General features: G+C 50.8%; 1 protein-coding gene and 1 pseudogene across 7 annotated transcripts in view; one reads left to right on the top strand and one right to left on the bottom strand.

Moving 5' to 3' along the window:
* Nucleotides 1-6,352, top strand: part of LOC146333978 (tight junction protein ZO-3-like) — a 37,734-nt pseudogene extending 31,382 nt beyond the window's left edge.
* The window catches only part of LOC146333976 (amyloid-beta A4 precursor protein-binding family A member 3-like), a 47,387-nt gene continuing 21,648 nt past the window's right edge, over nt 1,569-27,307 (bottom strand). For 2 of the 7 annotated variants that reach the window (XM_084825069.1, XM_084825071.1), the window contains 4 exons: nt 19,564-20,051; nt 15,820-15,965; nt 11,443-11,562; nt 9,436-10,686 (listed from right to left, as the gene is read on the bottom strand). In XM_084825069.1, coding sequence (XP_084681195.1) covers nt 10,384-10,686; nt 11,443-11,562; nt 15,820-15,965; nt 19,564-19,942 — 948 coding nt within the window. In that variant the 5' untranslated portion in view covers nt 19,943-20,051 and the 3' untranslated portion in view covers nt 9,436-10,383. Of the gene's footprint in view, nt 9,143-9,435; nt 10,687-11,442; nt 11,563-15,819; nt 15,966-19,563; nt 22,410-27,307 lie in introns of those variants that run through there. The other 5 variants (XM_084825068.1, XM_084825072.1, XM_084825073.1 and 2 more) reach the window with 4 other exon arrangements.

The following is a 27,307-nucleotide window of genomic DNA, read 5'->3' as shown; positions in this document are numbered from 1 at the left end:
CAGAGAAGCCCCCCTGCCTCGTCCTCACCAGCCTAGCTGTCCTGGTGGATGGGACAGAGAGAAGGCCATCCAAGGCTGATCTTGTTAAGCAGTCTGTCTGGTGTTGCTGGAGGCGCTCCTTCAGGTAGACTGGGCCAGGACTATATAGGGTTTTAAAGGTCAAAACCAACACCTTGAATCTGGCCCGGACAACAACGGGTAGCCAGTGCAACTCCTTCAGCACCAGAGTGATGTGATCATGCCAGCAGCTGCCTTTACTCAGGCGGGCCGCCGCGTTCTGTACCAGCTGTAGCTTCCAAACCATCTTCAAGGGTAACCCCATGTAGAGCACGCTACAGTAGTCTAGATAAGAGGAGACCAGGGCATGTACTACCGATGGGAGCAAGTGGTCGGGAAGGTAGGGGCGCAGGCACCGTACCAGATGGAGTTGGTACGGCGCTGTCCGGCTCCCGGCTGACACCTGAGCCTCCATGGCCAGCTGGGAGTCCAAAATGACCCCCTGGTCTTCCAAGGGTAGCCGCACTCCACTCAACCCCAGGTCAACCTCCCCCGACCTCCCCTTGTCTCCCACCAAAAGCACCTCGGTCTTGTCTGGGTTCAGCTTCAGCTTGTTCCTCCCCATCCAGCCGCTCACCGTCTCCAGACATTCGGACAGGGATTCCACGGCCAGCCCTGGTGAGGATTTGAACGAGGGGTAGAGCTGCGTGTCAGCCCCACGTTGATGACACCACAGCCCAAACCTCCCGATGATCGCCCCCCGTGGCTTCACATAGATGCTAAACAGCTTCGGGGAAAGGTCATATTCCTCTAGTGCTCAGCCTTCCTGGTCTGGCTTCCAGGTTCACATCTGAAGCCTTTTAAAAATATATATCCATCAGTGTGGGTATGGGAGCTGGCAGAAGTACTCAATAGAGAGATCCAAGTTTGTGGCAGAGCTGTGACACGAACAGTGAGAGAGGGTTGTGGCAGAGTTTGTGCCACAGGTTTATGGCAGAGGTTTGCAGCAGAGGTTTGTGGCAGGTGACACAGGGTTGTGGCAGATCTGTGACACAAATGGTGGCAGCAAGCACAGCAGTTCTAACTCCTTTTCTATGTCAGGACTGATTCTGAGCGCAGGGAGACAGTTAGCAGCTCAGATTCAGAAGAGGAGCAGCCAGAGCCGGGGGGTGCATTTTCCCAAGCCAGTTCAGATATGGGTAGGCATGCCTCTCAGGCTACTAACTCCCAGATGGCCGGGCCTGAAGCCCCCCCCCCTTGCCCCCCTCTGTGAGAAGCCAGGAGGAGGAGAGTGGGGGCTGTGACCCAAGAGATGCTAGACTGCAGCGCAGAGCTAAGAGGGGAACGTCCGGGCGGAGCTCAGATGGTCGACCCGGTTAGCGATGCGTGAGAGGCGACGTAGGGAGGCATCCCTGGAAGGGCGGGACAGCCCTCCCTAAGTGAGTCTAGCCAGCAAGCCTCACTTCAAACTGCAGGCAACCTCGGTGTCCCCATTTGGGTCCCCTGGAGGCACTCCTTTGTAGCCTGAGAGTCTTCGAGGATTTGCGTCTGTAATGAACCTGTTGATAATGAATGAAAGGCCTGAGACTGAAGCCTCTCCTTTTGTGTGTGTGAGTGCATAAGGAAAGAGGGGGCCCAAGGGAAACGTGACATTCTATGACTTTTAAGTTGCTGTAACATTTCAAAAACTGCCTGGCCAGGGCCACTGCAGCCCTTTACCTCCATATTGTGTGTAGGACTGGGAACACCCCTGCAGTGTTAATATTCCAAACTAGATTTGGGGCTGAAACTTGCTTGGATTTCCAGGCGCCTGGACCCCCAGAAACTAGCAGTCCCTGAGCTTGCAACAAAGCCTGGACTCCTCCGATGGCACCCTTTGGGCCCCAATCAGGTGCACACCAAAGCTTCCCTGTGCTTTCAACCGTCCGTAACCCACCCAGAATTATTCTTACCATTTACACGCAAAACAAGACATGGGCTATAGTGGGATCACCATTTGGTTTCACAGCTTCACGGGTTTCCCTCTGCTCCTTTCCAGATGCCCAGGGGATTGCTGAGGACTACGATGCCCATCACATCACTTGCACCCCAAAAAGTGACACCGATTATGGGTAAGGCTGCGGTGTTTGACAGCCGCATGTGGTGGGCCAATGTGTGAATGGACCATTGGTCCGATCCGGCATGGCTTTTCTTATGTTCTTAGGTTGGGCTGAGAGTCTGTGACTGGCCCAGTGAGCTTCCATGCCTGAGTGAGGACTCAAACCCAGATCTCCCAGCTCCCAGTCCAACACTCTCACCACTACACCACACTGGCTCTGTCTTCGTCCACCTCTCTCACATTTCCCCTTGACGTAGCAACCTTTCCTGTTCCACCCTTGCAAGTACAGCCTGGATTCCAAAATGGTGCATTTCATCAAGGCCAAGAGCATCGGGCTTCGTGGCAACGACGGTGGCAACGACGTTGGGATCTTTGTGGCTGGTGTGCAGGAGGGCAGCTGCGCTGAGCGCCAAGGCATCCAGGAAAGCAATCAGATCCTTCAGGTAGGCCCATCCCCAGCAGGTGGCCCAGCAAGTGCGGTGTGAGCTTTGTCACACGTGGAACAGAAATGGGGTGATTTATTTAAGCATGATTAATTTAAGTCTCATTAATTTCAATGGGTCTACTCTGAGTAGGATGGATGTTGGATTTTCCCCAGGTCTATTCTAACCTGTGCAAAGCTGGGTCTGTTTGCTATTATATTTATGTTATATTATATTAAAGTGGGATTGGGGGTCCATGTGCAGCCCTACAAAATATTAATACGATACAAAATATGGTTAAGGATAGCTCAAACATATCATAACCCTATTATAAATTTATAGAATATCTATAATGTGCAACTTATATAATTTATAATTCATAATTTTATTTATTTATACACACACACTCAGGTATATGATTTTAATAATAATAGTAGCAACTCTATTACAAGTTTTCAATCTTAGGTTACAAGAGCAATGGATTAATATTGTTGCTTGCTAGACACATTTCGTCTGGCCCCTGCACACACGAACTCCTTGCTTTGTATCCGCAGGGCTGAGCAAATAGCCAGCCTGGAATCGGTGCTCGAAGCCACATCGGGCTCCTCCAGGGACCAGGCTGAGTTCTGGAAACTGTGGGGCTTGCATGGGGCCAAGAAGACCCTGCAGAAAAGCCGGGAAGACCTGCCAGCCCTCACCAAACAAGGCTGCTACCCGCCCTACAAGAGGGTCGTGCTCAAAGAAGGTGGGAGACCCTTCCGGGAAGTCTGGCAGGGTGGTGGTGGTTTTGTGTCTGGGATTATGTCTTTATTAATTTTTCTAGGTCACCTTCTGTGTTAAAAAGCTGCAAAGGCAGTGTGCAGCCATTTAAAACAATAAAACCATGACACGGTGAAAAAAACGGCAACATGAAAAACCATCAAGCATGAAAACAACATCATTTGAAAGGCTCATTTAAAAAAGATGTGTCTTTGTACCCTTTCCAAAAGCTGAGAGAGTGCGGGCCAATCCTAGTCCTTAGGGGAGCGCAATTCATCGTTTTATGTATTTTATTGCTGTAAGCCGCCTTGGGACGGCTTCTGACCCAAAAGGCGGCCAAGAAATATTTTAAATAAAAATTAAAATAATTTGGAGGGTGACACAGGAGAAAACCCTTTTATGCATGCCTTCAAAAGGGCCTTCCTGCAGATCTTAATACTCGGGCAGGTTCCTAACGAGACAGGCAGCCCCTTAGATCAGGGGTGGAAAGAAGGTATTTATGAATTAATTTTTAATTTTATTTTCATAGAATAGGATCATAGAATAATAGGGTTGGAAGGGGCCTACAAGGCCATAGAGTCCAACCCCCAACTTTTAATTTATTCATTTTCTATACTGCCCCATAGCCAAAGCTGTCTGGGCAGTTCACAAAAATCAAAATCTTAAAATACATGATAGAAACCTTTAAAAGCACAAAGCAAACTGAAACCAGAGTTAGCCCCCCAAAAAACAGCAGTGGGGGAAGACCTAAAAACATGACACGCATTTCAAAACGGAAGTGAGGAACTAAAAATTCCTGCGAAATAAAAAGGCGGATCTCCAGATGTTTTGGACTTTGACTCCCCTGCTGTTATGGCAAATGATCCGAAATGCTGGGAGTTGAAGTCCAAAACTTCTGGAGCTCTATGAGGTGGATGGATCCTAAGCCGTTTGGGGCTTTGAAACCAACATAGCAGGAATATAAGAACGTAAGAGGAGCTGTGCTGGATCAGACACAGTAAAACTTTAAAAACATGTATTTTAATGTGTTTTATCATTGGTTTTATTGTGTGTGTTTGTATTATGTGCAGCTCCATGAGAGCTTTGGCTATAGGGCAAGTCATAAGTATCAGCAATAATAATAATAAATTAATAATAATAATCCAGCATTCTGCTTCTGCAGTGGCTGACCAGATACCCACAACGCAGGACACGAAGACAAACATCTCCTCTAGTGTTTGTCCCCTAAAATGTATTTATTTATGATATATTCAGAAATCCACAGCCAAAAAGGCTCTGAAAACAGATTACAAATCCCCACTAAAAGGAGACAGTTTTCTTTCACCCACAGGCTTGCAACTGAAAAAGACACGACATACAAGGAAAAAGAAACGGAGAGGGAAAAGGAGGGAGGAATCTCTTTCACCATGGCCCCGTTTCCCTCTCTCATTTCCCTTGGCACAGCCTGCTGGAATGGCTGCTGGAGACGACAGTGTCTCTGACGCAGATAGACTGCCACTGAAAAGGGGGGTTTCATTCTGCCCTCGTGACTAGCAGCTATCGGCAGACTTGTCCTCCCTCCATCAATTTGTCTAGCGCCCTTTTAAAGGCTCCCTGTGTCACCCCATCTTTGTGGCCATGGACACCGCAAATTATAACTATGTCTTTGTGGGCAGAGGGATTTTGTATTGCCAGATGAAAGAACTGGAAGCTTATGTGTATAGCAGGGCTTAGGGAGATGGATAAATGTATACCCAGGGTTTTCAGGCTGTTTCCCCACAGCATATGGTGGGGGGAAGAGTCTGAAAACCCCGGGCATTCTCTATGCACATGAGGACTAGGGTCTGAAAACCCTGGTAATGCTCTACGCACATGAGGACTAGGGTCTGAAAACCCCGGGGCATGGTCTATGCACATGAGGACTAGAAACTTTTATTTTGCATTTTATATTATTTGATGCTGTACTTTGTGGTTTTAATTTGTGTGACCTGCCCAGAGAGCTTTGGCTATTTGGTGGTATAGAAATGAAAATGAATGGATGGATGGATGGATGGGAGGGGAAGCCTGATGTTTTCAGTCCTCCCCCCCCGGCGCCCCCGTGACTACCCTGTCTGTCTTCTGTCCCCTACAGCGACTTTTAAGCAGCCTGTGGTGATCCTCGGACCAATTGCTGATATTGGCATGCAGAAACTGAGAACCAAGATGCCGGATCAGTTTGAGATTGCTGGTGAGTCTTCCCTCGATCCTAGAGGGGTGTGATGGTTAGAACAGGGGTGTTGAAACTCAGGCCTGTGGGCCAAATATGGCCTGTGGAGATGGCCATGCTCTCTTCTCTGGACATGCCCCCTTTCACCCAGCCGCCAATCATTTGGTGGTTTCATGGCTTTTGTGTAGCTTGCTCCCCGCTCTAAAAGGTTGAAATGTCTCTCTTAAGGCTTCGTTGCTGGCAGTAAGAGTTTTAAGCTACAATATCCCATCCCTAATGCCTCTACGATGTTCAACACCCCTGGTTTACAGACCTGGGTAGACCCAGGTTCAAATCCTCCCTTCACCCACTGGGTGGCACTGCAGCTGCCGCTCTCCATCTTGGTCCTACCCTGCCCTGCAGGGCTGTTGTGAGGACAAGAGAGAACCTTTTTGTAGGGAAGGCGGAATGTAAAGTTAATAAAGTGAGTGCAAAACAGCAACTGCAACAAAACCTTGCTGGCGGAAGCCTGCTTTCCCCAAACTATTTCCCAAGACAATTGCAGAAGTTTGGGTGTGTCGAAAGGGCCCATTTTCTCACACCCTTTCTCTTTTTAAGAGAGTGTCACCAGAGAAGGAGGATTGGCGAAAGTCATCAAGCTGGACTTGGTGTGGCAAATTGTGAAGCAGGTAGAAGCGGTTTTATTCAGTGACGATTGTGGGGTGTAGAAGTGGGAAATTTCTGGACAAATGTGGAGCCTGAGGCTGGAATTCTGGGTGTTCTTACCTGGCAGTAAACTTCATTGAATTCTGTGGGGCTTACCTCTGAGTAAACATGCAGGCACAGGAGACCACATAGGATGATATGGGGTATAAAGGCTGGTAAAGATCCAAAGAAGATCCCAAAAGGGAGAGCCAGGATCTGCAGGAGAAGCCACCACCACCAGGGGAAGAGGGCATGCCTGCTTGCCACTGTGCCTGCTGCCACCACCAACACCAGTGCTTCCCTGCAGACTTCTGCCTGGCAGACCGCCAGTCCGTGCAGGACCAGGCCCCCAGGTACCGAGCCAGCTGTGTGGACTCCTTCTACTTGCCCCTTCCTGGAGGGGCTACATAAGCTGGATGGCTGAGGTGGCCTGGGAGAGCCAGGGCCTGCAGGAGAGGCCGCCACCGCCACCTGGGGGAGGGGGCACTCCCCCACTACTACTACTACTACTACTACTACTACTACTACTGACTCCTGCCTGGCAATATTTTTAAAGGGGATTTTTTAAAAAAAATTGTTGGTGGGGGGTGGGATTCTGTTGTGTTTTAGGGGTGGGTAGCCTGCCTGATAGGCAGGAGCAAGGGGGCATGTGTCCACCTGACGGAGGTGGTGGGGGGAGTGTTGCGGGCCAGAACATACAAGGCTGGGCGGCAGGCGCTGGCGGGGCGCTAGGGGCAGGCCATGCCAGGTAAGGGGAACAAGGGAGAGATGCATAATGCCTGCCCCCTGCTCCGGGCCTGCCCAGAGCCAAAGGATGGCTGGGGGAGGCGTGACTCCGTCCTCTGGCCTTCGTCTGCTGCTCTGCAATGCCAGGTCTGTTACGCAGAAAACCTCCCTCATCCGTGACATGATCCGTGATGAGCGTGTGGACCTGGCATGTATTACGGAGACCTGGCTGGCCGAGGCCGCTGCTCCAGCTCTGGCGGCCATGTGCCCAGCCGGGTTTTCGTACGCACAGCAGCCAAGGGCTGGGGATCGGGGAGGGGGAGTGGCTGATATCTACCGGGAGCCCTTGGTCGTCACCAGACCCCCTCTCCGGGAGACCAAGGTTGCGGAGTGCATGTACTGGACGTTGGGCCCGAAGGGCAGTCTGGGGATTCTGCTCGTGCACCGCCCACCCTGCTGCGCAACCGACTCCCTGGCAGAGGCGCTTGAGGTGGTCTCTGACATGCGTGTGCAGTCCCCTAACTTAATGGTGTTGGGGGGCTTCAACGTACATTCAGAGGCCGTCCTCACGGGGGCACCTCGGGACTTCATGGAGACCATGGCTTCCCGGGAGCTGCACCCTATTCCAACTGGGCCCACCCATGTAGCCGGTCATGCGCTAGACCTTGTGTTTGTTTCTGGAGAAGCGGGGAGTGATCTGGAAGTCGGGGGTATATACACCCCCCCACCCCCCGTCATGGTCAGAGCACTCTCTGGTGACATCGGACTTCTCGGTCCCACAACCCCTCCGCAGGGGTGGAGGACCCAGTAAATGGTCCGCCCCAGGCGCCTTATGGATCTGAATGGATCCCTGGATGCGCTTGGGGATTCTCTGGGGCACGCCAGCGGCCACTCGGTTGAGGCCCTGGCGGGTGGCTGGAATGCCGCCATCACTGGGGCATTAGATCGGGTGGCTCCAGAACGCCCTCTCCGCCTGAACGGGGCTCGGGCTGCACCATGGTTCAATCCGCGGTTGCGAGCCCTGAAGCAAGAGGTGAGACGGCTGGAGCTCCGGGGGCGGAAGTCTCGCTCCGAAGACGATCGGACACGGGCTAGAGCTGTATCTTCAGCCTATCACGGGGCGGTGAAGGCAGCAAAAGGGAATATTATGCCGCCTCTATCGCGTCCGCAGAGTGCTGTCCCAGGAGGCTGTCCCAGGTGGTCCAGAGCCTGGTCGGGCCAGCGGCTCCAGAAGCGCCGGAGCATTCCAAGGCCTCCTGTGAGGCCTTGGCAAGGCACTTTGCGGATAAAATTGGTCGGATCAGGAGTGTTACTCCGTGCGCCGTGGATACAGTTAGCGAGCGAGAGGCGGCCTGTGGCAAACCAGTTGTGTGGGATCGGTTCCAGCTTCTTCCTTCTGATGAAGCGGACAGGGTTTTGTCATCTGTAAGGCCGACCGCCGGCTTCCTTGATGCCTGCCCATCTTGGCTCATTATGAGCTGCAGGGAGAGGCTGGGTGAGGGGATCCGGGCGGTGGCGAACGCCTCCCTTGAGCGGGGACTGACGCCATCAGCCCTCAAGCAGGCAGTGCTCAGACCGCTCTTGAAGAAGCCCTCCCTGGATCCCCAAGTTCTGAACAACTTTCGCCCGGTCTCGAAGCTGCCATTTGGGGCAAGGTGACTGAGCGGGTGGCGGCGATGCAGCTGAAGGCACACTTGGAAGAAGCCGATCATCTAGACCCACCTCAGTCGGGCTTCAGGCCTGGGCATGGGACAGAAACGGCCTTGGTCGCCTTGGCGGATGATATGAGGAGGGCTCTGGATAGGGGCGGATGCGCCTTCCTTGTTCTCCTCGACCTCTCAGTGGCTTTTGGTACCGTTGACCATGGCGTCCTCCTGGACCGCCTGGAGGGGCTGGGCATCGGAGACACCGTATTGCGGTGGTTCCGGCCCTTCCTCTCCGGCAGGTAGCAGAGGGTAGCGCTGGGAGAGGAGGTGTCGGACCCGTGGCCGTGCACGTGTGGGGTGCCACAGGGCTCCATCCTCTCCCCGATGCCGTTTAGCATCTATGTGAAGCCGCGGGGGGCGATCATCGGGAGGTTTGGGCTGCGGGCGGTGTCATCCACGTGCGGCTGACATGCAGCTCTACCCCTCGTTCAAATCCTCACCAGGGCTGGCTGTGGAATCCCTGTCCGAATGTCTGGAGACGGTGAGCGGCTGGGTGGGGAGGAACAAGCTGAAGCTGAACCCTGACAAGACCGAGGTGCTTTTGGTGGGAGACACTAAGTGGAGCCTGGTGCAAAAAAGACATATACTTAGAATTCAAAAATCCTGAGTACAGGAATCCTTTTTGAGGCTCAGAACTAACAGAGCTCAGAGTCTGTACATGTGTACGTACATATACACACACACACACCCCTACTCCTGGTTACTCCAAGTGGTCTTTGTGGGCAAAAGCCAGCATATGCCCTACTTAGAGTAGACCCATTGAAATACATGAGACTTAAGTGAAATCAATAAATAAATGACCAACTTAAATCCCATTCATTCCAATGGGTCTACTCTAAGTAGGGCATATGTTGGACTTTACCCTGTTTCAGCAATATAAGTTAGAGCACAGGAAAGGGAACCCGTGCCCTCCTGATATTTCGGACTACAAACCCCATAAGCCTCAGCCAGCAAAGCCAATGGTCGGGGATTGTGGGAACTATCTAAAATATCAGGTGGGTGCACCTGATTCAGGGCAAGCAAGAGGGAGATGTCAGACTGGTCCGTCAGTCGATGGCACAAATGCTGAATGAATTGCAGCCCAAGGAGCGAATCCCTTTTCAAGGAAGCTTCCAGGGGATGCATTCCAGCAGCGGGGAGAGAGAGGCGCACAAGCAAAAGGGACGGGACCCAAAAATATCGGTGTATTTTAGCTTAAAGCTCTTAACTGCCAGTCACTCAGCCTTTGGAGATCCATTTCAACCTTTGCGAATGGAGAACAAGGAGGGAAACATCAAACGGTTGATAGCTGGGGGGAAAGGGAGAAGGCCTCTGGGGACCAGATTTGGTGGGCCGGATGCGGCCCGCAAACCTGATATTTTGCAGCCCTGGTCTACAGCAAACCACCTACTGGTTGCTCCAGATCTATCTTCATCCCGCCTCTGCCATAGCAGGTAGTATGGATTTTGTTTCTCAAGCATTCCTTGGTGGACAGACCCTATTTCATCCCCGGTAGATTGGGGAACGGTGATTTGGCAGTGGGGGAGGAAAGGGGGTCTCTCTCTTCCTTAAAGAGCAACATGGAGTAGTGGTTACAGCCAGGCCTTCCCAGCCTGTTGCCCTCCAGAGGTGTTGGACTGCAACTCCCAGCATCCCCCAGGTGGCTGGGGGATGCTGGGAGTTGTAGTTGAACACCTCTGGAGGGCACCAGGTTGGGGCAGAACAGGTTAAAGCATTGGACTAGGATTGTGGGAGGCCTGAGTTCGAATCCCTATTCGGCCACAAAGGTGACTCTGGGTCACTTGCTTGCTCTTGGCCTGACCAACCTCACAGGGATATTGTGAAGATAAAAATGGGGTGGGGTCTCATGTACGCTGCCTTGAGCCCCTTTAGGAGGAGGGCGGGATAGAAAATGCGGTAACATTTAAAACCAGCTTCAGGCAGTGATGTTTTGGTGCCTGGAAGGGGAGACCGGCGCTGTCCACCCACCTCGCTAACTGCCTGTGTGAGGATCTGGATGATCTTCTTGTGGGGCATGGCCACCACACTCTGCCCATTGATCTTGATAATGCGGTGGCCCATGTGGATACCGCTACACTCTGCAATCTCGCCACGCACGAGGCTGCAGATCTGGAAGGAAGATGGGAAATGGGCGTAATGAGGGACACCCCATTAGAACAGTACGTTCATTCAGACCACCAGACATGGCTGGTACTTTCCATCCTGCACCTCAATGCCAGATCTTTGCACTTGATAAATTCCAAGTCGGGAGGGAACCCAGAGGTCATCAAGTCCACCCCCTGCTCAGCACAGGAACCTCACGATGACAGCATCCCTGACAGACAGCTGCTTACATGCCCTCCAGCCAAGGAGAGTTTGCCATCTACTGAGGCAGCCTGTCCTGTGGTCAAACAGCTCGGGGCGTTAGGACATTTCTCCTAATGCTTGGCCGAAATCTGTTTCAGACATCTTCATCTTCCTAGGGAATCTGGGCACCTGCTATACTTATGAACAGGTGTGGTCGGATGATGTACAGTGAGACTTACTTCTGAGTAAGCGTGCACTGGATTGCACTGTTGGATAGGGACCTGGCAGGTCTGTCTACTGCCCTATAAAGGGAGAGCACCAGAGGTGGCCTGTTTTTGGGGGTACAGAGGGTAGAACTGTAAAAATGCTCATTTTTCTAAAGTGCAGGACCGCAGCTGCATACATACACAGCTAGTATTGAATAAATGAATGACTAAATAACAGGTTTAAGAGAAGAATCCCCTTTTCCCTGTCAAATTGGTGAGATATCTGTGTGTGCTTGCGTGACACACACACACAGCACCTGCCCCACTAAGCACACAGCTTGGCTGACTCATTCGAGGCACCTTGATTACTCACGATGCCGTTCTCCACGCAGAATCCCAGAGGGTATTTTGTGTCAGGTCTCCACACAATGGCTGTGGTGACGGGAGGGCAGTGAACCACGGTGAGCGTCACCTCCGTCTGGCTTTTCAAATCCTGGAAAGGGAGAGAGCATGAAGGAGGGAGCTTTGGAAAAGTAACGCTTGTGCTCTGCACTGGCAAAAAAGATGCTGCCATGAAGAGACACAGAACGTAAGAAGCTGCCATTGGTCCATCTAGCGTAGTATTGCCTGCTCTGATTGGCCATAGGTTTCCAGCACCTGAGGCAGGGAACTTCCCAAGCTCTTGTCTGTTATATTTTATTTTTAAAATATGGAGGTTGCACGGTCATCCAGGAAAGGATTTCAGGGCAGCGGACACAAAAATCAATTGTCCAATACAATAAAACAATATAACATAAGCATTAGTGTAGTAAAATTGAGAGACACAAACAGTTTCAAACAGCTAAAAATACATATTTAAAGTGTCAAGCTTAAAATGCCCAGGGAAATAAAGAGTTTTTAACCAGGCGCCAGGCATATCCCTCCCAGCTCAGGGTGTCACCAAAGAAAAGCTCTTTCTTTCATAGACAAATCATGCACTTATAGATCATAGAATAAGAGTTGGAAGGGGCCTCAGAGATCATTTACTCCAACCCCTTGGCGGTAGAGCACATGCAGTATTATAGCATCCCCAGTAGGTGGTGCTTTCAACTGGAGATACCCAGATTACATCTGGAAACTTCTGCATGCAAAGCAGATGCTCCCATCAAACTAGGGCCCTGTCTCTGCCAAATTCCCTACCGTCTCACACACAAGCATTTATTTGCAAGACTTTTTTTTTCTTTTACAGATGGCCTTTCAATATAAAATTTCCAAAACGGTAACCAACTTCAATGGGTCATCTAAAAAATCATCAGAATAAAAATAATATTCTAAAGATATGGCTACAGGTCACCTACATTAAAATGACACACAGTCTGTGCCAAGAAGAGCTACGTTCCCCAACTTAGGTTGCTATATCCAATTGCCTGTGTAAATAAGAGCCATGGGGTTTGCTTCTGAGTAGACACAGAATCATAGAATCATAGAATAGTAGGGTTGGAAGGGGCCTACAAGGCCATCGAGTCCAACCCCCGGCTCAATGCAGGAATCCAAGTCAGAGCATCCCTGGCAGGTGGCTGTCCAGCCTTGCCTTCAATGCCTCTAGGGCAGGACAGCCCACCGCCACCCTAGGGAACTTGTTCCATTGTCATGTTGCTCTAACAGTGAGGAACTTTTTCTGATGTTCAGCCGGAATCTGGCCTCCTGTAACTGGAGCCCATCATTCCGTGTCCTGCACTCTGGGCTGATCGAGAAGAGATGCTGGCCTTCCTCCCTGTGACAACCTTCCAAAGTACTTGAAGGGCGCTATCCTATCTCCCCTCAGTCTTCTCAAGGCTAAGCATGCCCAGTTCTTTCAGTCTCTCCTCGTAGGGCTTTGTTTCCAGTCCCCTGATCATCTTTGTTGCCCTCCTCTGAACCCTCTCGTTTGTCTGCATCCTTCTTAAAGTGTGGTGCCCAGAACTGGACACAGTTTTCTTGCTGACTTTGAGCCTAAACTAGAAACAGTGGAGAGCTAGAAACTGGTTGGGCTAGTGGCCTGTTTGTTCCAGGACAGGGGCTCAACCCCACCGGATCCCCCTACGGCAGCCTTCTCAGACCTCGATAGCCTCCAGATGTTTTGGGGGGCAGCTCCACTCAGCTGCAGTCAGCAGGGCAAATGCTTAGGAATGATCGGAATTAAGATCAAGAGGGAACGTTTTATCATTTACGGTGGACTTGTAAAAAAGCTAAAAAACTTTGGAAACTAATACAGTCTTTAGCTCAAAGAATATTGAAGACTACTATAGAACTAAAGCCAGAAACTTTTTTTATTGGGACTAACAGATAAACACGTAAAAGAGAAGGGAGGAAGCCTCTTTCGCTACATGACAACGGCTGCAAGGTTATTGTATGCACAGAAGTGGAAGAATGAAACCATACCAACTGTGAGCGAGTGGATCGTGACAATGATGGAGCTGGCAGAGATGGCAAAACGTACTATTATAATTAAAGAGGGGTCAACAACTAAACGTATGTTAAATTGGAAACCTTTTATAGAATTTGTACAAGAAACAGAAAAATGATATCTATGAATGTGGATTTTGAACTTTGAGATGGTTGGTTCTCTTTTTTCTGTGGTTGTTAAAATTAGGAGAAAGGAGATAACGTCTCTGAACTCAAATGTATGATATACAGCTAAGACAAGAACTGGAGAATAATAATAAGCATTTGTTGTGTAAGTGGAGCCAAAGGTAAATATCTTACAATCTTAAGAGATATTTTAGTGTATGTGTATTGTGTGTTTCTGTTGTGTTTCGTTTTTGTTTTAAAATAAAAAAAGGAATTATGGGAATTGTAGTCCACAACATTTGAAGGGCACCTGGTTGGGGAAAGCTGCCCTGCACGTTTGGGAATTCATGGCAAAATGCATGCTGCATTGCTTTAACACCCTGTCTCTCAGGGGTGTTGAACCACAGCCCCACGGGCCAAATCTGGCCTGTCTGCAGGCCACAATTTGGCCGCCGGCATCTTTCCCCTTGCTGGCCCCTTTCCTCTGACCACCAATTGTTCGGTGTACAATTTTTCCCCATCCCAAACCATTGCCAATTCTTTATTTATGATGACATTGATATCCTGCCTTTTTTCCCTCTTGCAAGGAACCCAAGGTGGCTTCCGTGGTCCACCCCCTTTCCGTTTTATCCTCACAACAGCCCTGTGAGGTAGGTTAGGCTGAGAGTCAGTGACTGGCCCAAAGCCACCCTGTGAGCTTCCTGGCCGGAGTGGGGACTAGAACCTGGGTCTCCCGAATCCTGGTCCAGTACTCTAACCACTGCAAGACAGTGGCTCTCGATATAGACTCCATGTCAGTTTTGCTGTTCTTCTTAGAATCAGTTTGTCCCAGAAACTTTTGTACTCTTTTTAAAGATGCTAATTCTGGCATCTTCTGCTTTCCCAAACCCTGTAAGATTCACTGCTGCCTTACTAACCTCCCTAAGTCCAGCACTTACACCAGACAGACAGCACTTACACCAGACAGACAGACAGACAGATTATATATATAGTTTCTAGTCCTCATGACTAGATCAACAGGCATGAAAAGCCTTTGGCTAACATTTAGGGAAACCTCAGAAGCCAAAAGCTTCGAGTCAGATTTAGCTGCCTTCTGTTTTTGGTGGGAAAGGTGGGCTATAAAATAAACAAACAAACAATTTCCAGCTATCAAAGCATGGGTCTTCTCTGGCCTTCATATCCCCATTTTATCCTCTCAACAACCCTGTGAGGTAGGTCAGGCTGAGAGTCAGTGAGTGGCCCACAGTCACCCAGCGCGTTTCATGGCTGAGTGGGGATTGGAAGTCGGGTCTCTGGAATCCAAGTCCAACGCTCTAGCCACTATGTCACACTGCCTCTCACGGGGGGGGGGGGGTTCTAGAAACTGACACAAACATTACACGAGGGGAAACAGCGGGGCTGGTGGTGAAGATACTGAACCTCCCAGAGCAGCTCCAGGAAGATGGTGGCGGACGCACCTGTGAGTCGGCCATCAGGACCTTGATCCGGTGCGTGGAGATGAAGAGGCCCATCTCCATCATGGGCTAGGATTTGCCTTCCAGAGGCTGCAACGCAGAACGGCATGAGGGATGGAACTGGGGCAGGGGAGGGGAGGTCTCGGGCTCAGTTCCTGGGACCAGAAAGGGAAAACAGCATTTCCCCCATGGAACAGAACTAATCCAGAGTCCTGCTGCCCACAGCAGCTGTGCAGAGGTCTCCGGGAACCCCATAAGCAGGGAATAAAGGTGATGGCCGTCCTCAAGCAACTGGAGATTCAGAAGGATAGACTACCTTTGGACATGGAGGTTCTTTTTAGCCATAACGTCAGAGCCTTGCTGGGTCAGACCAAAGGCCTGTCTAATCTGGGCCTCCTCAGAAACTGTCACCAACTAGAGACCTTTAGGACAGGGGTGTCAGGCCTCTTTCAACCCGAGGGGCAAATGCCATCCCAAAGGAGCTGGATTCCAGACGTGGGTGGAGCCGAAGGCAGAAGGGGTGTGGCTAAAATGGCAGGTTTTCGCTGAAAGCTCTTGCTGCCAGCAACTTATGTCCTAGGAGAAGCATTTCAACCACACAGAATGGGGGTGGGTGGGTTGGTGGACCTGTGCAATGGCTCCCAGCAACATCTGTGGAAACCTGGACAGCTGGATCTGACCCCCAAGGGGGATGACACTGGCTATTCTAGGAAGCCTCATGTACTGCTGTGTCCAAGAACCTGGCAGCCCCCCCCCCCCAATCTCACCTTAATCCTGTCCACTGCTTCCTGAGCATTGGCCATGCAGATGCTGGCAGGAGGGTTCTTCTCCAAGTCCAGCTGCATGGAGCCCAGGTACTTGGCCCCAAAGATCACCCTGTCCAGAAGATCCTCCGGCTTGCAGGGGCCTGGGACTGAGAGAACAGCAGAAGGGCCAGCTTGAGAATGGCAAAGAAAGCGCAATCATCTAGTCCTCATGACAAAAGCTCCAAGCCTAAAACTGAGCATGTCTCTCCTCCCCGGGATAACCATTTTTTCCCAACTATAACCATTGAGAGCTACTGCTGGAGGCAAAGAGGAACATCAGGAAGCTCCCGCCCACGAGTCAGGCCCTCAGTCCGTTTAGCTCAGTATTTTTTATGCAGACTGGCAGGGGCTCTTTAGGGTTGCAGGCAGGGTATTTTTTCCTGCTCTACCTGGAGATGCCAGCTTTTGAACCTGGGACCTTCGGCATGCAAAGCAGGGGCTCTGCCACCGAGCTCTGGTCCATGCCTTAAAAAGAAAGCACTCCTCTAGTCCCATTTTCCTTCTAGGCAGGAATCTAGAGAAACTAACCCCCTAAGGGGGCAATCCTGTGCATGTTTAAACAGAAAAAAGTCCCACAACTCCCAGTATGTCCCAGCCACCAAGGCCATCTGATGTGCCTGGTATCTGAGCTACAGAGTTGCTTACTTTTTCTTTTTTAAGCACCTAAAAATGTGCCAGGTGGTGTATAAAATGGTGAAGTGCTGGAGAGCATGGAGGCAAACCATTTTAAAAATGAGAAAGACAGAGAAGGGGGGGAGAACAGGCGGGGTGGCTGAGAGAGGAGAAGAGAAGCAAAAAGAGGGTGGGGGGGGAGAGAGAGAGAGAGAGAGAGAGAGTGAGTAGAGCAATGGGGGTAACTAAGAGAGAGTGAGAGACAGTGCCAGGAGTGCCCCAGCTGCCTCTTAAAGTCCCCTCCAGTAGCCCAAACAAGATGCAGACAACAGGGATTCTCTCCACGGCTTTATTCCTTTACAGCTTAATGACTCTTTCAGATGCTAATTGCCAGCGACTAAGCAAGGAACTGCAAAGGGTATCCTAACAGGGTAACCTAAGCTCCATCTATGCAGTTGGTCCCCATTTGGAGGAGAAGGGCGGGAAGGCTCTGGAAATTACGGGCTAGGAGGGGAGGCTCACCCCCTTACCCATGGTGCATCGGGGCGCAGCCATTGCCGTAGCACCAAGCGGGCTGAGCACCTCCTCTTGGCGCCCTCCACCTTGCGCCTCTCTCTGCACTGGCGCCTTGCGTCCAGCCACAACCACTCTCCCGCTCTTTCGCTGCCAGGGTCACTATCTCTCTCAGGAATGTGAGCAGGGGGGCCTCTCCCTGCAGCTGCGCCTCTGAGAGATGAGCAGCTCCACTCCCACGGGTTGCAGCTCTTCCTCAGAATCAGAGCTGCTTTGGGGCTCCATGGGCTCAGTTCCAACCCTGACAGACAGAGAGGAGAAAAGAGAAGAGAGGGTGGCTGAGAGAGGAAGAGAGTAGAGGAGGGTGGCCAAGAGAGAGAGAAATGCGGGGGGCGGGGGAGAAGAGAGGAAGGGCATGGCAGAGAGAGAGAGAGAGAGAGAGAAGTGATACCCCACTGACTTTCTGCTCTTACCCACCCGCTGCTGGCTTCAGCCCCCATGCTCAGCCTGCAGCCCGCTAACAGATTACCCTGAGGCAACATGGCACTTGACAGGAGAAAAAAACATGCAGCCTCCCCACCAGGGACATGTATCAAACACTTCACTCACCTTCCTTGTAAGCTGGAAAGGATGACAAAACAGCTTTATTCTATTGAAACAAGACAGAGGGCAGCAGAGAGTCCGTATTGTCAAAGCAGGGAAGAAGGACCCCTGACGTCCTCCAAATGGTTTCTCCCCGCTCTCCCCAACATCTCTGTAGTGACCCCATCCAAGCCCCTCTTTTTAAAAACTGGATATGAACAGGAGCAGATGGCTGGAGGGCGCAGTGCTGTTCTTTTGCACAGTGAAAATTGCCGTGCTATAAGAACTTACCTGGGAGTAGGTCCCATTAGACTCAGTGGGGCTTACTTCCGAGCAGACATGTATAAGACTGCAGCTTAAAGCAAATAGAAGGGAAGGAGGTTTAAATGGTGAGAAGGGGAGACTCTCCTGTTGGGACTGCGGGATTGGCTCTGTTTGGGAGTTTCACCAGTACCTTGGGGGGCCCCAACTGGAGTCACGTGCAAAATGGGGGCTTGGGAGGCAGACATACACTTAGTGGAATTAAGGTACAGAACTCAGAGTCCAGACTTCCCCGCCTTGGCACCCTCCGGATGTGTTGGACTACATTTCCCATCTTCCCCGACTGCTGGCCATACTGATGGCAGTTGTTGTCCAAAACATCTGGAAGGCATTTCAAAATCTGGAAGGATTTTGAAACATCGGATTCAAAAACCGATCGGAGATAAAGCAGTGTCCCTGCTCCACTGCAGCATTTAGGCCGTGAAAAAGCCTCCAGGGCTGCCTGCACAGGTTTTCTGAAAGCCTAATTACAGCACAGGGAAGGGCATTTTTGGAAGGGCTAACCCCATCCTCTCCAACACTGTGCCCCCCTCAAAAAAACCACCTCTCCCCCACTGAAATCAAGCTTATTTTTGTAGCATGGGAGAATGTGGGTTGGGGGCTGCTGCAGGAGGCTAACACTCCCCTCCCCGATGCTGAGCCCGCCCCCGCCTTGAAAAAACACCCACCCCTACTGCCAGATGCAGCCCTCAACACATTTTCCCAGAAGCGATCCGCCCTCAGGCCAAAACACATTCCCCACCCCTGCTAGAATGCATGCCACACAAGATGCTCACAGCCAAATCCGACACGGAAGATGGCTCCTCCTCATGGCTCGATCCCAGAGCTGTCCAACCCGGCTCTGGGGAGCTGCATGCGCCCAAGGTGGAATCTGAGGATGCCCCCTCTTGCAGGCCACCCCCCTTGCCAAACCTGCCGGTAACTGTCAGGGCTGCCTCTGAGCGCAGGGAGTGGCAGAGTAGTTCAGATTCTGAAGAGGAACCGCAAGACATGGGGGAGGAAGTTTCCCAGGCTTGCCCAGACTTGGCTAGGCAGACTCCTCAGGTTTCGAAGGCCCAGCTGGACGGAGAGGCCCCTCTTCACCCCCCCCCCCCGTGAGAGAGAGCGAACAGGGAGAGGCGGGCATGGAGAGCCTGAATTCTTAGATGCCAGGCGCAGACGCAGAGCCAAGAGAGAGATGGCTGGGCTGGAGCTTAGATGGTCTGCTCGACTGGCCGGGCGGGAACAGCTGTGCTTAGAGGCCTCACAAGAGAGAGGGAGATTTCCCCACACCCACCCCTTACGTTAGGATAGTGAGCCCGCCTTTCTTCAAACGGTGGGTGGGCAACTTTTGTAGCTATCTTTTGATCCCCTGAAGGCATTTCCTTTGTAGACCGAGAGTCACTGAGAATTTGCATCTGTATGACCCACTGAAGTAATGGATTAAAAGACGTGGATTGAAGCCTCTTGTCTGTGTTTGAAGTTCAGCGGGGGCAAAAGGGATCCTGACAGCAACCTCCCTGCCAGTCTGCTCTAAGCCACGTGAGGAAGAAGCCATGGAAGTTTTGGGGGCCACCACCCTCTTTTCTGCCTGCTCCCCCTGGCAGCTGGTCCTGGTGACCGCAACCGAGTGGGCTGGGGGCCTCTGGCCCCTCACCTCCTCCCCTTCATAGCAGAGCAGGCTGAGCAGGTCCTCACCACCAGTGTTGGTCGAAAGCAGCCCACAGCTCCTCTGGCCCTTCTGGCTGGGGGCAGGCTGGAGGAGCTGGTGGGAGGGTGCCCCCAAGCCACACCCCATGGCAACATGTAGCGGGCAAGGGGTGCACTTCCCAGGCTGCCTCTGGCACTCCGCTGGCTCAAGGAGGGGGGCCCTGTTTCCTCCTCCAAAAACATGGCCCTCTTCGCTGTTGGGGGCAGGGAGAAGGCTGTCTTCAGAGGTGGGTGAACCATCACAGGAAGTCAGGCTGAGTCTCTGCAGTTGGGCAAGCAGGCCTTGGAGCTGGAACTGCTCAGATTCAGGGCAGTCCTTGCCCATCTTGGCCTCCTCTAACTCCATGAGAAGTCCATCCTGCTCCATGCCCACCTGGGCACTGCTCCCCACCTCCGACGCCCTGCCTGGATCAGTCGCTCAGCTTACGCTCTGCTCCTGGGCCGCCGGGTCGGCACACCCCTCTGTGGAGTTCCTGCTGGAGCAAACGCAACAGATGAACGTGCCTCCAAATCAACCAACATCCGAGGCCCTCTTCCAAGTTCCCCCAGCAAATGAGGCAAGGTGGGTGGCTACAAGACAGAGGGCCTTTTCAGTTATGGCACCCCAGTTTGGAACGGTCTCTCATAGGAACATAGGAAGCTGTCTTAAACTGAATCAGACCATTTAGCCCAGTATGGTCGACACTGACTAGCAGCAGCAGCTCTCCAGGGTTTCAGGCAGGATCCTTTCCTCACCCCGCCAAGAGAACCTGGGGATCGAATCTGGGACCTTCTGCATGCAAAGCTAGTGCTCTATCACACTGAGCTACGGCGCTGTACTGACATAGGTTCGCTTGATGCCTATGTTACAGTCACTCTGGTGTCAGCGGGAGACCTTTTTATTCTAGGCATTTAAGAAATGTTTGTAGCACTTTATTTTGCTGCTGGTTTTAAGAACATCAGATCAGACCAAGGATCTTGGATTAGTCCAAGGGTCCATCTAGTCCAGTGTTCTGTTCACACGGCAGCCAACAAGCTGTCGACTGGGAACCACAACAGCACCCTCCCACCCATGTTCCCAGGCAACTGGAGTACACAGGCTCACTGCCTCTGGTACTGGAGGTAGCACAGAGCCATCAAGATAGCCTTCTCCTCCAGGAATGTGTCCAACCCCCTTCTAAAGCCATCCAAGTTGGTGGCCATCACTACATCCTGTGGTAGTGAGTTCCATAGGTTAACTATACACTGTGTGAAGGAGTCCTTCCTCTTGTCTGTCCTGAATCTCCCACCCATCAGCTTCATGGGAGGACCCCATTGGGTTCTAGCATTTTGAGGGACAGAGAAAAATGTCTCCCTCTCCACACCGTGCATAATTTCATAGACCTCTCTCATGTCTCCCCTGACCCTCCTTTTTCCCAAGCTAAACCATCCCAGCTGTTTCCACCTTCCCTCATAGGGGAGATGCTCCGCCCCTGGATCATGTGAGTTGCATTCTTTCCAGCTCAACAATATCCTTTTTTAGGTGCAGTGACCAGAACTGGAAACAGTATTCCAAGTGTGGTCCCACCATAGTTGCTTTAAAGTTGCTTTTATCTGATAAAATGGTTTTACCCTTTGCTGTTGGTTTTAGCTTGGTTTTATTCTGCATGGTTTTTATTTTTTGTTGTTTTTAATGTTCGTATTTTATGTTTTCAATGTATGCTACACTGTGGTTTAAAAGCACAGCAAATAAACACACAAACAGATGTGGTTTGGATTGAAAAGGAAATGCAAGCCAAGACAATCTGCTCATGAAGGGTTGCTCAGACAAAACACAGGCAGGTATAAGCTCAGGAGAGACATCACAGGAAATTAAGGTTTCCCATGAAAAACAGTGTAGAGGAGATCGAAAGTTTTCGATTTCAAACTAATGCATAGTTCCCTCTGATGCCCAAACTCAGAGAACCATTGTTTCTTTGAAAGCTTCTGCTTAAAATAACCACAGTTTCCTGTGATGTCCAAAGTCTAGGAACCATGATTTGCTGCAAAGTGTGAGCTTTCAGTTTTTCACTGACCACAATTCTCCGCGATGCCCAAAGTTTGGGAAAAGTGGTTTGCTTGAAAGCTTCTGCTTTCAATTTGAAACTAAACACAGTTCTCTGTAACACATAGCCAGAGAACTATAGCTCAAAAACAAGCCAGGATCTGAAACGATGGTTTGATCCTGGTTTGATCCCACTAACTCATTTGCCCTACTTTAGAAAACACCTGGGGATGGTCTCCCTTTAAGGATGGATAGTCTGGAGGTCAGGGGATGTAGAAGTGAAGCAATTTTAATCAAAGGGTGCCTCAACTGTCAACGTTTTGGGAAAGGCTGTGTAGTGGAAACGCGGAAGACCATTGTCTATCGAGGAGTCAATGGTGCATCAGTTCTCCTGCCCGTGCCTAGAGTTCCTGTCTGTTGAGCTGATGGGTGAGGGGTAGCTATGCTAGTTCCTAAAGAATCACTGGTTGATGCTGTATTCGGGGCTTGTCAATAAAACTTTGGCAGAATCTCAAGCCAGCTGAGCGTGGAGATGGGAGCTATCTGTGTTGGGCCGGCTGCCTGCAAATAGTTGAGGTTTGTTGTTTTTCAGCCTACAAAGGGAGAGGTCATGAGCGGGGCCCTGCTGGGCTCAATCCTGGGCCCAATGTGTTTCAACATTTTTTATTAATGGGGAGGTGCAGGGAATGCTTATCAAATTTGCAGATGACACAAAAGCGGGCAGGACAGCTAATACCCTGGAAGACAGGAACAAAATTCAAAGTGATCTTGATAGGCTGGAGCGCTGGTCAGAAAACAACAGAATGAACTGTAATGGGGATAGGTTCTGCACCTAGGAAAAAGAAACCAGATGCACAGTTACAAGATGGGGGATACGTGGCTCAACCACACTACAAGGGAGAAGGATCTTGGAACTGTTGTCGATCACAAGCTGAATATGAGCCAACAATGTGATGTGGCTGCAAAAAAGGCCAATGCTCTTTTGGGCTGCATTCATAGAAGCATAGCTTCCAAATCCCAGGAAGTACTAGTTCCCCTCTACTCAGCACTGGGTAGGCCTCATCTGGAGTACTGTGTCCAGTTCTGGGCACTGCACTTTAAGAAGGATGCAGACAAACTGGAGAGGGTTCAGAGGAAGGCGACAAAGATGATCAGGGGACTGGAAACAAAGCCCTATGAGGACAGACTGAAAGAACTGGGTGTGTTTGGCCTTGAGAAGAGAAGGCTGAGAGGAGATAGGATAGTGCTCTTCATGTACTTGGAAGGCTGTCACAGAGAGGAAGGCCAGGATCTCTTCTCAATCATCCCAGATTGCAGGACACAGAATAATGGGCTCAAGTGACAGGAAGCCAGATTCCAGCTGAACATCAGGAAAAACTTCCTGACTGTTAGAGCAATACAGCGATGGAGCCAATTCCCTAGGGAGGTGGTGTGCTCTCCCACACTGGAAGCATTCAAGATGAGACTGGACAGCCACCTGTCAGGGATGCTTTGCCTTGGACACCGGCACTAAGCAGGGGGTTGAACTAGATGGTCTCACTGACCCCTTCCAACCCTGCTATTCTATGATTCTATAGGGATGTTTTCAATCCCTAGACCCATTCCGCTCCGGGTTTCGACCTGGTTATGGGGCTGAATCGGCCTTGGTCGCCCTGGTGGATGACCTTCATCGAGAGAGGGACGGGGGAGTGCAACCCTGTTAATTCTGCTCGACCTCTCATGGGCTTTTGATACCATCGACCACGGTATCCTCCTGGATCGACTGCATGGGATGGGTGTTGGAGGCACTGTGTGACACTGCCCTGTCCTACCCGCGGGCCCGATTTCAGAGAGTAACATTGGGTGACCATTCCTCGGCCCCTTGGCAATTGAGCCATGGGGTGCCGCAGGGCACCATCTTGTCCCCAATGTTGTTTAACATCTAGATGAAGCCGCTGGGAGCGGCCATTAGGGGATTTGGAGCCAAGTGCCATCAGTATGCTGATGACACACAGCGCTATGTCCCTGTGGCATCTGAATCAGGAGAGGCTGTGCAAGTCCTGGACCAGTGCCTGAACTCAGTAATGGGCGGGATGAGGGCCAATAAACTGAAGCGGAATCCTGGCAAGGCGGAAGCCCTGTGGGTGAGTGGTTCCCTGGTCCGGGAGTCAGGCTCATTGCCTGCTCTGGAGGGGGCTGCTCTCCCTCTGAAAGATCAGGTCCGTAGTCTGGGGGCACTCCTAGATCTGTCGCTGGAGGCCCAAGTGGCCGCTGCGGCTCGGAGTGCCTTTTACCAGCTTCGGCAGGTTCGCCAGCTACGGCCTCCCCTGGACAGGGATAGCTTGGCCACGGTGGTACAGGCGCCAGTAACCTCAGGACTGGACTACTGCAACACGCTCTATGTGGGGCTGCCCTTGAGGCTGGTCCGGAAGTTGGAGCTAGCGCAGAACGCAGCAGCTCGGCTGTGGTCGGGAGCTGCCCCTTTCCAGCATGCAACTCTTTTGCTGAGGGAACTGCACTGGCTGCCTATTCGCTGCCGGGCCAGGGTTAGGGTATTAGTGCTAGTGTACAAAGCCCTAAACAACTTGGGACCAGGATACGTGAGAGAGCACCTCCTTCCTTACCAACCTGCCCGGTCACTGAGGTCATCAGAGGGCATGTTCCTGGTGGTTCCACATGGACCCATGGCCCGGTTGGAGTCCACCAGGAAAAGAGCCTTCTGTGTGGTGGCCCCCTTCCTGTGGAATTCCCTGCCTTTAGAGGTCTGGCAGGCACCAACATTTTGTTCCTTCCGGCGCATCTTGAAGATGTTGTTATTCCAAGAGGCCTTCCTTGCATGACCAGCCGTAGTTTGTTAAATTCCACCTTGTTGAGGTTTATCTTAAAAGAGCTAAAACTTTTTTTTTAACCTGTTGTTTTATTCTTTTATCATGTTGTTCACTACTCCAAAATCTTCTGATGTGGAGTGGTATATGATTGTAAATCAATCAGTCAGTCAGTCAGTCAGTCAGTCAGTCAATCAATCAGTGTTTTCCCTTGGATACCTGCACTGAGCAGAGGGTTGGACTAGATGGTCTTAAAGGTCCCTTCCAACCCTACTATTCCATGACTCTAAGAATGTACAATTCCCTGGGGCCCTCCCAATTCGGAACCTCTCCATGGGCAGACTTGACAGATACCATGGGTCTGGCCTTTGCAGCCATTCATCTCTGCTCTTATCTGACTTGCTGATCTTAAGATAAGGGTGCGGGGCTCTGGGTGACTGAAGGAGTCACCTTTATGCTTTGAATGGATCATCTTGCTTTCTCTTGCTTCTTTAGCCTATTTTGGCAATCCTGTGTGTCCCCTAGACAATGTCTGCGGGGCCCTATGATTTTTCGCATTCCTGGATCTGAGGCCGGAGACAGAGCTCCGACCTCGCACCCAGAAGTTTATTTATTTCGTTAAAATATTCCTTGGCCACCCAGCTCCCCTCCCTCTGGGCAGAGAGAGAACTGCACCGGTTGCCCCTCTGAGGTCGCAGAGATGACCTTGAAGAGGAGGGTAAGGGAGCTGTGCTGTGGGTGCGAAGGGGAGGAGACCGGGGTGGTCAGCTTACGAAGAATCCTTCGGCCTCCCCAGGCTCCTTCCCTCCTGCTCCGCAGACCCCAGCTAGATGGGTAGAATGGCCTGTCAAGCGAAAATTCAGGGCAAGAGGAGCGCAGAGGGAACAGTCACCTCTGCGCTCCCCTCACCTCACATAGGACACTCTTCAGCCTCCATGTTCGGAGGGGGCTGTGCCCTAAATTGCTTTCCTTTACCCATTGGTGTACTCATTGCCTCTGAATATCCAAAAGGAATAACGGCCTACCAAACAATGGGCAAAACAGGCTGTTGTAGAGCTCCGCGAAGCACAGTAAACCGGGGGAAACAGAAGGTGGGCAGATCCCAGCAGAAATGAAACAGGAAAGAGGAACGAACATTTTCTTTTTACCTGGAGCCTTCGACACCCACATATGCATAGCCTTGGGGACTGGAATATCGTGGGTTCAAGTGCCATTTTGGCCCCTCTACATGATCTGGGCCACTCTGGACTCCTGGATTGCAGCTCAAAAGTTGGAGCTGCTTTAAATGTTTTTTTGTTTTTTTTATGATCAGTTGATTATGATTTTTATGCTGCAATTCACTTCTCTCCAGCAAAGGAGATCATTGCCTTGTCGTGGTGCTGGAGCTTGAGCACCTCAATGACGCCATGAGCTAAACCGTGAAGGGACACCCAAGACGGGAAGGTCATGGCAGAGAGGTCAGACTAAATACGATCCCTGGGGAAGGAAACGGAAACCCACCCCAGTATTCTTGCCGTGGAAACTAAATGGATTAGTACAACCAGAGATACGTCGGTATACCATCAGAGGATGGGACTCCCAGGTCGGAAGATGGTGAAAATGCTACTGGGGAGGAACAGAGGATAAGTTCAACTAGCCCCAGATGTGATGACGCAGCTAGCTCAAAGCCGAAAGGACGGCTAGCGGCCGATGGTGCTGGCGGTGAACGACGAATCCGATGTTCTAAAGATCAACACACCATAGGAACCTGGAATGTAAGATCTATGAGCCAGGGCAAATTGAATGTGCTTATTGGGGAGATGTCAAGATTAAATATAGACATTTTGGGTGTCAGTGAACTGAGATGGCCTGGAATGGGCCACTTCACATCAGATGACCACCAGATCTACTACTGTGGACAAGAGGACCACGGAAGAAATGGAGTAGCCTTCATAATTAATAATAAAGTGGCTAAAGCAGTGCTTGGATACAATCCAAAAAATGACAGAATGATCTCAATTCGAATTCAGGGTAAGCCATTTAACATCACAGTGATCCAAATATACGCCCCAACCACAGATGCTGAAGAAGCAGAAGTAGATGAGTTCTATGAGGATCTGCAGCACCTACTGGATAGTACGCCAAACAAAGATGTTATTTTCATTACAGGAGACTGGAATGCTAAGGTGGGTAGTCAAACGACACCGGGAACTACAGGCAAGCATGGTCTGGGAGAACAAAATGAAGCAGGACCTAGGCTGATAGAATTTTGCCAAGACAACTCACTGTGCATAACAAACACTCTCTTCCAACAACCTAAGAGACGACTTTATACTTGGACTTCACCAGATGGTCGACACTGAAATCAGACTGACTACATCCTGTGTAGCCAAAGGTGGCAGACACCTTTGGTCAGATCAGTCTGATATGAGCTCACTAATATTCCTCATGAATATGCAGTGGAGGTGAGGACTAGATTTAGTAGATAGGCTCCCGGAAGAACTATGGACAGAAGTTTGCAACATTGTTCAGGAGGCGGCAACAAAAAACGTCCCAAAGAAAAAGAAAACCAAGAAGGCAAGATGGCTGTCTGCTGAGACACTGGAAGCAGCCCAAGAACGAAGGAAAGCAAAAGGCAACAGTGAAAGGGGGAGATATGCCCAATTAAAAGCAAAATTCCAGAGGTTAGCCAGAAGAGGTAAGGAATTATTTTTAAACAAGCAATGCGCGGAAATGGAAGAAGGTAATAGAATAGGAAGGACAAGAGACCTCTTCCAGAAAATCAGGAACATCGGAGGGAAATTCCAGGCAAAAATGGGTATGATCAAAAACAAAGATGGCAAGGACCTAACAATAGCAGAAGAGATCAAGAAAAGGTGGCAAGAATATACGGAAGATCTGTATAGGAAGGATAAATCTATCGGGGATAGATTTGACAGTGTGGTCA

Source organism: Heloderma suspectum, chromosome W, assembly GCF_057233095.1.
Source record: "Heloderma suspectum isolate Gila_16-S chromosome W, 16-S_ref, whole genome shotgun sequence".
Lineage (NCBI taxonomy): Eukaryota > Metazoa > Chordata > Lepidosauria > Squamata > Helodermatidae > Heloderma > Heloderma suspectum.
The sequence above is the reverse complement of the archived record's forward strand: the minus strand, read 5'-3'. Positions and strand labels throughout refer to the sequence as shown.